This window comes from Heptranchias perlo, chromosome 42, assembly GCF_035084215.1.
Source record: "Heptranchias perlo isolate sHepPer1 chromosome 42, sHepPer1.hap1, whole genome shotgun sequence".
NCBI classification, from domain to species: domain Eukaryota; kingdom Metazoa; phylum Chordata; class Chondrichthyes; order Hexanchiformes; family Hexanchidae; genus Heptranchias; species Heptranchias perlo.
This window is the reverse complement of record NC_090366.1, coordinates 15411635-15421040: the sequence shown is the minus strand read 5'-3', so window position 1 is coordinate 15421040 and position 9406 is coordinate 15411635. Positions and strand designations below refer to the sequence as shown.

The 9406-nt window shown below is 44.2% G+C and overlaps 1 protein-coding gene across 2 annotated transcripts; it reads right to left on the bottom strand.

Moving 5' to 3' along the window:
* Positions 1–827: 827 nt before the first annotated feature.
* Positions 828–5666, bottom strand: LOC137306264 (uromodulin-like). 2 transcript variants are annotated; one of them, XM_067975427.1, is made up of 4 exons: positions 5248–5666; positions 3054–3216; positions 1979–2072; positions 828–1159 (listed from the first exon to the last, which is right to left on the bottom strand). In XM_067975427.1, exons 1-4 carry the CDS (start codon positions 5445–5447, stop codon positions 1068–1070), a joined length of 549 nt encoding a protein of 182 aa, XP_067831528.1. In that variant the 5' UTR covers positions 5448–5666; the 3' UTR covers positions 828–1067. The 2 variants fall into 2 exon arrangements, with proteins under 2 accessions (XP_067831528.1, XP_067831529.1); XM_067975428.1 differs by lacking the exon at positions 3054–3216.
* Between the last annotated feature and the right edge of the window lie 3740 nt (positions 5667–9406).

Sequence of the window (9406 nt, the reverse complement as noted above, 5' to 3'; positions counted from 1 at the left end):
AGGGGGGAGGGGGAGGTGAGACCCTTACCCCAGTGGGCGGATTGCTGTGAATTGGGGCGGGGGAGGTGAGACCCTTACCCCAGTGGGCGGATTGCTGTGAATTGGGGCGGGGGAGGTGAGACCCTTACCCCAGTGGGCGGATTGCTGTGAATTGGGGCGGGGGAGGTGAGACCCTTACCCCAGTGGGCGGATTGCTGTGAAGGGGGGAGGGGGAGGTGAGACCCTTACCCCAGTGGGCGGATTGCTGTGAAATGGGGAAGGGGGTGAGACCCTTACCCCAGTGGGCGGATTGCTGTGAAGGGGAGGGGGAGGTGAGACCCTTACCCCAGTGGGCGGATTGCTGTGAAATGGGGAAGGGGGTGAGACCCTTACCCCAGTGGGCGGATTGCTGTGAAGGGGAGGGGGAGGTGAGACCCTTACCCCAGTGGGCGGATTGCTGTGAAGGGGGGAGGGGGAGGTGAGACCCTTACCCCAGTGGGCGGATTGCTGTGAAATGGGGGTCCGGGGGTCCGGTGTTTGCATTGAGTGATTCTCCGGGAAAGGGTCCGGATGCCTGGTCTCTCCTCAGTTCCAGGAAGAGTCCAGGAGATGTTTGCTGCCTTTAACAGGCCGGCATAAAACGCGGCGTTCGCTCAGTGGTTTCTGGTCACTGTGCGTATAAAGAAATCACTTTCACACCATTAATTGATCGACTCTTCCCCTTCAACCAAGAAATCCGTTATTCACTTTATAATTTGCAGTCGGACGAGTTGTTTAATTGCTGGAAATGTTTAGGAGATAATAACAGTGCACTCGTCAATGGAAAAAGAAACAGAAAATGCTCTCAGTTTATATATTTGCACAAGAGATCGACATTTACAAACTGCGCTTCTGTCATCACACTGAATAATTCAGTTAACACAGAGTGCATCGAAATCTGAAATTACAGCTGTGATTAATCGTGTAAATCAAAACCCTTTCCCCAGACACGGTTTTTTTTCTATATTTTTCATCCAAATGTTGAGAAATCACCGTTTGATTTTCAGTTCTCGTCCAACCAATAGATCATGTCGCAACTTAGACAACAATTAATGCAAAAATCCCCAAATCGCGGCAAAACTCAGCGTTGCCATGGCGGCACAATGTGCAGTTTGCCCGGGTTTTCCGCTGTTAGATTCCCCTGTAGGTAAAACAGAAACCAAGAATGAAATATTTCACACAGACACCGTTCATACACGCAGTTATTCTCTCTGGCTCCTGACTAACCATTCCCTTTAAAGCCAGATCGTAATTCCCATTCACCTCTCGCCGCATCTCATCCCCCTTAAATTCAGAGGATATAAAGTATCTTCCCTATGTACCATGTTCTTGAGCGTTTGCTCTGCTCTGAATTTCTTCCTAACTTGTAAATGTTTTTTTTAACAGATGTCAGACGCGATGCGGTCAGACCCCACCGTTTGTTCTAAATGTCACCCTTTGATAATAATCACTGTCATTGGTTCGGTGGTGTAAAATGTTCATTTCTGTAAATGTAAAATAGGTTGTATTCTGAACTTTGAATAAGGGAAGTTGGCTTATTATGAAGATTTAAATGTTCATGGGTGAGTGGGTCATGTAACGTCTAATGAGGTAGTGAACCGTATAAGGCAGCGGGGTCCTTGGAATCATACCCAGTCTGTGTTCAGTTAACTGATCTTACCCGGGGTAAAGTCTGCGCTCCCCGTGCGTTACTGACAGGCAGTCATCCAAAGACCCCACTTCTGATCACTATCCGGTGACCCCCTGTTGGACCGACTCGGGTGTGATGCCTTCATGGTCGATTATCCTGTCTACACTCACCGTCTAGACTGACAAATGAAGATTAGACGCCTAGGCGAGGGCTGCCGGCACCCGTGGAATGTATCCCAGGGAGAGGCAGAATCTTCGAGAAAGCGGGAGAGAAAAATGGAAAAAAATGAACGGACGTGGGTCAATAGTATTAATTAGTAGCACCCTGTACCTTCATTTTGAAACTTTTCCCTATATGGGCCGGTGGTGTGAACATTTTCGTTAGTTTGAATACCGCCAACGTCAGCTCTCCCTCTGGGACATTGCTACATTTAGGACAAAGCAAATATAAAAGTTATTAATGGAATTTAGTTTCAGCTCCTAAATAACATTTCACAAAAATATATTCTTTTAACAAAACCGCCTGCCTTGAATTAAGCAAAAACATATTAACCTTTACCATAGGCGATTCCGGGTTTGGGTCTTATGGTAAGAATTGTAACAATTTATAAAATGATACCCTGAAACAGTGAGATACATTTCTCTAAATCATTTCCCTAAAACAAAAGACAAATCGGAGAATCTCCAGCAGAGTAGGAATACTGTGTAAAAAACCGGAGCCCACCTGGAGGAAGATTTATTCTGCGGGTTTAGCCTCTGACCCCAGTGTTATAAAGAGCGGTCTCTGGGTCAGATCCTGCTAATTACAGGCAGCCTGGAATCAAACATTGTGCAGACTGTTTCTGTGATATGATTGGGAATGAGCAGTCATCCCCGTTTATCATTAGGCGGCTCACCACCACCTTCTCAAGGCCAATAAATGCTGGCCTGGCCAGCGACGCCCACACCCCATGAACGAATGATAAAAAAAGATTACTGCGGGAAATTAACATCTCAAAACAATATATTCCAACTGTTACTGTAAATGCTATTTTGCTAAACTGATGACTTTTCGTAGCAGTATTTCGATATGGAATGGGTGGCAGGATACGGTTTTTATAGGTTTTTGAGTTTGAATCAAGCTAGATTCATGTAAAGTCCCAGTGTGAAATGTCTCAACGCAGTTCCTCGTGGGTACAGGCTCCGAAACCCTGATACTGGGATAAGGACAATTCGCTGCCTCGGAATAGCGACACTCTAAGTTTGTGATTAAGATCGTTTGAATGAATCTTAACTCTGCCTTTAACCCACGACTACCCTGATCCAGCTGAGTTTCAGTTTTGCACTGGAATCCACGTCTCAGTATAAATGTCACCAGTGGTGTATATAAAATGGGACGTCAGTCCACAGGACACAGAGGTTCTTACCGCAGAACAGATGGTGGCTTGGACATCACATAGTTGCATTTGACAGTGAAGATACACCTCACTCGCATCTCCAACAAATCGAAAGACATTGAAAGAGAAGCGAGCTATGGTCGAAAGTCCATTTTCTTCGATGTTCACTGTTCCATCAACTGCACTGGGACACCTGGTTCAGTAGTCGGAGTGTAACGAAAATATATGATAAGAATTTGCAACTTTTCCTGGTACTAGGCTCCCTCTCCTGAGGGCGGTGACTCTTTGCTGGGATTTGCTGTCCAGCACCCTAGGGATGTTTCCATTCTTTATGAGTGAGTCTAGATGGTCGCCAGCAGGCTGTTCCACTGTGGGAGGGGATACAGCGGAGTCTGAACTTGTCATGACCAAGATCCAGACTCCCAACAAGGGTAGCTGCATAGTGATGAGGAACCCTGGATGATTTACTCATTTCCAATCTAACTGCAGTTAGCTGAAGAGGTAACTGAAGTCTATACTGGAAAAGATTATCACCATTGGACCTGCCACGTGTATACTGCCAGCTCCTAACTTCAGGTAAATTGTGTGATTGTTGAAGATTCGCCGTTGTTCCAGTGCAATAAGCTGCTATGATTCTTAATGAGATACCGTGATCATTACTATTGTACAATATATTTATAATACACTAATCAAACAAGTGTAAGGAAGTCTTGCTGCAATTGTACAGGGTTTTGGTGAGATCACACCTGGAGTACTGTGTACAATTTTGGTCTCCTTATCTAATGAAAGATATTATTGCCTTAGAGGCGGTACAACGAAGGTTCACTAGATTGATTCCTGGGATGAGAGGGTTGTCCTATGAGGAGAGATTGAGTAGAATGGGCTTATACTCTCTGGAGTTTAGAAGAATGAGAGGTGATCACATTGAAATATATAAGACTCTGAGGGGGCTTGACAGGGCAGATGCTGAGAGATTGTTTCCCCTGGCTGGAGAGTCTAGAACTAGGGGGCATAGTCTCAGGATAAGGGGTCGGCCATTTAAGACTGAGATGAGGAGGAATTTCTTCACTCAGTGGGTTGTGAATTTTTGGAATTCTCCACCCCAGAGGGCTGTGGATGCTGAGTCATTGAGTATATTCAAGGCTGAGATCGATAGATTTTTGGACTCCAGGGGAATCAGGGGATATGGGGATCGGGCGGGAAAGTGGAGTTAAGGTCAAAGATCAGCCATGATCTGATTGAATGGTGGAGCAGGCTCGAGGGGCCGTATAGCCCACTCCTGCTCCTATTTCTTATGTTCCTATATAATCGATCTCACTTGGTGTAGCACATTGAGGTGTGAAGACCAAAGGTATCTTCAGGCGAAGCAGGGTTAGAGGATGACGATAATTGGATCGGGCTGTGCAGACTTAATTCAGTCGCTATTTTAAATTCATACATTTTGTTCTTATATTTATATCCATTATAAATTCCTATATCCACATTTATAATAGAATATGCCTATGCAAATTAGTCCTATTGTAATTATATCTTCTGGCCAATGGTGACGCTGCAGCACTTTCAATGGAGGAAGGATATAATTAAACGTGATAAGTTTCCACAGGCAGTTCCCATTATAAATGTGAACAGGAATTTATAATGGGAAGTATTAAGTGGAAGTGTGTGCCAATATAAGACTTTTTATATATTAATATATGTTACAATATATTTTCTCACTTATTTTTGGAATCATAGAATCATAGAAAGGTTACAGCATGGAAGGAGGCCATTCGGCCCATCGAGTCCGTGCCGGCTCTATGCAAGAGCAATCCAGCTAGTCCCACTCCCCCGCCCTTTCCCCGTAGCCCTGCAATTTTTTTTCATTTCTAGTACTTATCCAGTTCCCCTTTGAAGGCCATGATTGAATCTGCCTCCACCACCCCCTCGGGCAGTGCATTCCAAATCCTACTCCTCACTATATAAAGAAGTTTTTCCTCATGTCACCTTTGGTTCTTTTGCCAATCATCTTAAATCTCTGTCCTCTGGTTCTTGACCCTTCCGCCAATGGGAACAGTTTCTCTCTATCTACTCTGTCTAGACCCTTCATGATTTTGAATTTTAAGCAAAAACAATGGGAAAGTGGCATAAACGTAACTAATAAAAATTAATGAAGATTTAAAAAGCCTTTCTGAAGAAAGGTCCTTTTGAATATTCCCTTTATTCACCCAGCAGGTAGTATACTCACTGGTTGACTATAATGTTCCATCTTGTTGTTGTTGCTGGGTCTCTATCCGGAGTTGCCCAACAGTTGCTCAAAGTTAGCATGAATTGATTGGCATCTATCCCCGAAACAGTGCTTCCAATGTAGATTTTGTCATTCACATTGAGTAAGACCGGAGTCTGAGTGAAGGGCTGGCTGTATCCAGGGTCGCGATAAACAAGCATCTTCGTTTCAAAAGATCCCTCGCCCAATGGTAAAGTTATGTTTATAACACTGCGAAAAAAATGCAATCGTTTTCGCTATTGAAGATGTATAAAAAATGTCAGTACCTTGGTATCGACATTACTGGGACTTTCAATCCATAACAACAAAAGAAAGTTTCCAGCGAGAAAGCGGAGTTAAACCCATCCAGACTCCTATATCCGAGACAGATGGGAATTCGGCTTAACTTTTCATGTCTGGTTAATCCATCATGGACCCTCCCCTCCCCTTGATCTGTAAAGTGTCACGTGAATCAAAGCGACGTATTAATATCTCTATTACCTCAATGACCATTTTGGACAGATATTAATCCAATGCCTGGTGAGAGTCGGATCCACGTGTCAGCTCTGTCGTGGGGATAAAACAACTTCTAATAGCTAAATTTTGCTCCATATTATTTTCAGAATGCTCGATTTTTTCCATCCGAGTCGCACAACATTTTGTTTTTGGCTAATAGTAAAATCGATTCTATCCAGAGGGGCATGTTGCTACTTATGAAACATGCACTGATTTTGCACAAAATTCTATCTATCTGTTTCAATGCCCGCTTTTTAAATTCAATCTCGGGGTGTGGGCATCGCTGGCAGGGCTGGCATTTCCCTAACGGAGGGATTTGCTCGGCCACGTCAGAGGGCAGTTAAGAGTCAATCACGTTGATGTGGGACTGGAGTCACATAGGCCCAGACCGGGTAAGGACGGCAGGTTTCCTTCTCTAAAGGACATTAGTGAACCTGGGTTTTTACGATAATCCGACAGCTTCACGGTCACTTTTACTGAGACCAGATTTTTATCTCCAGATTTTTATTTCCAGAACTGAATTCAAATTCTCAAACTGCCCCGTTGAGATTTGAAGTCACGTTCTCTGGATTACTAGTCCAGTAACATAACCTCGACACTCGTGTACCCCTTGTGCTGCTGATTGCAATGGTTCAGTTTATCAGTGACTTACCTCTGCACCGCCGAAATTACCACTGTCGAGGACAAATTAATGGTCAGGGGATAAACACACGAGAAGCCCAAAGTAAAGTTATGTTTCCTTGTGACGATTGCCCCAAATCCGGCCTCAGCTGCGCCTCTGATGGTGTTGGAATATATGAAGTGTGTTTGGTTCACCTTGATGAACATGAACAGTTAGTTATGTTAAACATTCAGGAATTACTAAATCATTCGATTCATTTTCCTCACCAATTATCTTCCCTCCTGTCATGAAGGTGTTGATGATTCCTGGACTACAGTTTGATGGGGTATCGGCCCCTCCCTATACATCACCAAGTGAGCATTATTCAGCTGCGTGCTCTCCTCAACCGGAGCCCAATCCTTCCCTCCATTACACGAGCATTTCTACTGTCGAATTTTCCCATTATTAACGGTTTCTTCCCGTGTACCCGCCAAGGTAGTACAAGCAAGTCTATACACTCACAAGTACAAGAACCACCTGGGCCTGAGACATCTCCAATCCAAGTTAGATCTCAGCACTGAATGCCAAATAGCTACTGGAAACAGATCACATTCATACACCTGGAGGGACAGCTTCACAACAACGACTTGCTCTGAACCTGTGAATTCTGAGATTAATGATGTGGAGATGCCGGTGATGGACTGGGGTGGACAAATGTAAGGGATCGTACAACACCAGGTTATAGTCAGGTGTGTGACGAAGGAGATAATCTCTGAAAGCTTGTGATTTTCAAATAAAACTGTTGGACTATAACCTGGTGTTGTAAGACTCCTTGCATCTGAGATTAATGTCATACTTGTCATATGCTACTACACCAGTGGGTGGCAATGTTGCACCACATATACTTCATTCTCACTGGAATGCGGAAGATATTTAATGCCCTATCGTTAAACGATAAGACAAAATTCGTACAGTTATGAACATGCTTTCCAAGATAATAGCAACTTAAATCAGACATGCTGGGGATCATTTTGACTTTTGGTGATTGTGTAAAACGGGCGATATCAGATTGGCTGCCCGTTATACACCTCTCCTGATTTTTGTTTCCACTGAAGTGAAAGAGAATTAAAATTGTGAGAGGTGTACAATGTGAAGAATGGTCACTTGGATGAAGAACTTCACCCAGCGCCAGTCAGCAATCAGCGCCTTCGGGAAAGAGAATGAACAGCATTGGGGCGAAAGAAACAAAACGCAAGCTGAATGATACCAACCTTGAGTTTATTGCCGCAGGTTATTCTGTTACTCACAAATGAAAAGACCACTCGTCCTTGGCTAATATTTCCCACACAATTGGGGTCATTCAGATGTAAAACATTGACGGAAAGTCCAGCTTCAAACAACATGCACCGGGACAGGGAGACTGCGCTGTCAGCACCATTACACCCCAGGTCATAGTCTGGAATCCAAGAAATGCACAGATGCAATCAGAGCAGAGAAATCTGTAGTTACATCTGAAGAACACCGCACTTCAGGAAGGATATATTGGCCTTGATCGGATCGAGATGTTTAAAATGTTAAAATTATTTGATAGGGTGGATAGAGTGAAACGATTTCATCTGATGGGAGATCAAGAGAGAGGGGACATAAAATTAAAGCTGGGCCATTCAGGAGAGAAATCAGGAAGCATTTTTTCACACACAGGGCAGTAGAAATTTGGAGCTCAACTCCCCCCTCCCCCCATAATAGGTTGTGGATACTGGGGGACAACTGGAGATTTCACGAATGAGATCGACAGATTTTTATTGGCTAAGGGCATCAAGGCATAAAGAGCAAAGGCAGATAAATGGAGTTGAGGCGCAGATCAGCCATGATCTAATTGAGTAGCCGAGCAGGCCAGAAGGGCTGAATGGCCTCCTCCAGTTCCTAATGATCCTAGATTCTCACTGACCACCAGTTTAGGTGTACGAGAGTGATGTTGAATTTTTATGCAAAGTCTGCGCTTCAGTTCGAGTCTTGTGGAGCATTAACACATCTCAGTGGAACTGATATCTGTTTCCCTCAACTCCCCGGGCTACAGAAGGTAACATCAGTCAGGGTGCCCATCGTGTCTGTGCCGACTCTTTGAAAGAGCCCCTGCTCTTTCCCCGTAGCCCTGTAAATTTCCCCCCTTCAAATATTTATCCAATTCCCTTTTGAAAGTGATTATTGAATCTGCTTCCACCGCCCTTTCAGGCAGTGAATTCCAGATCAGAACAACTCGCTGCGTAAAAAATGTTTCCTCGCGTCACAGTATCATGGTATCATGCCTCTATCAAATCTCCCCTTAACCTTCTCTGCTCTAAGGAGAGTAACCCCAGCTTCTCCAGTCTCTCCACATAACTGAAGTCCCTCATCCCTGGTCCCATTCTGGTAAATCTCCTCCGCACCTTCTCCAAGGCCTTGACCTCCTTCCTAAAGTGCGGTGCCCAGAATTGGACACAATACACCAGCTGAGGCCCAACCAGTGATTTATAAAGGGTTTAGTATAACTTCCTTGCTTTTGTACTCTAGGCCTCTATTAATAAAGCCCAGGAACCCGTATGTTTTTTTAACAGCCTTCTCAACTTGTCCTGCCACTTTCAAAGATTTGTGCGTGTGCACCCCCAGGTCTCTCTGTTCCTGCACCCCCTTTAAAATTATACCATTTAGTTTATATTGCCTCTCCTCATTCTTCCTACCAAAATGCATCACTTCACATTTCTCTGCGTTAAATTTCATCTGCCATGTGTCTGCCCATTTCACCAGTCTGTCTCTGTCCTCCTGAAGTCTGTTACTATCCTCCACATTATTTACCACATTTCCGAGTTTTGTGTCATCTGCAAACTTTGAAATTATACCCTCTATACCCAAGCCTACGTCATTAATATATATCAAAAAGAGCAGCGGTCCTAATACTGACCCCTGGGGAACACCACTGTATAATTCCCCTTTTAATACGAAAATCGGGGTCCTTTGATGTGTATATAAACCTAGCTGCCAATTTAG

What these genes read in the sequence shown, in the direction of transcription:
- LOC137306264 (XM_067975427.1), bottom strand. Translation starts at nt 5,447, where the DNA reads ATGCTTGTTTATCGCGACCCTGGATACAGCCAGCCCTTCACTCAGACT. An exon ending in AAGCCACCATCTGTTCTGCG is followed by an intron (nt 2,073 to 3,053) that starts GTAAGAACCTCT and finishes TCCTAAATGTAG; the next exon opens with CAATGTCCCAGAGGGAGAGC. An exon ending in GGAAAAGTTTCAAAATGAAG is followed by an intron (nt 1,160 to 1,978) that starts GTACAGGGTGCT and finishes TTTTACCTACAG; the next exon opens with GGGAATCTAACAGCGGAAAA.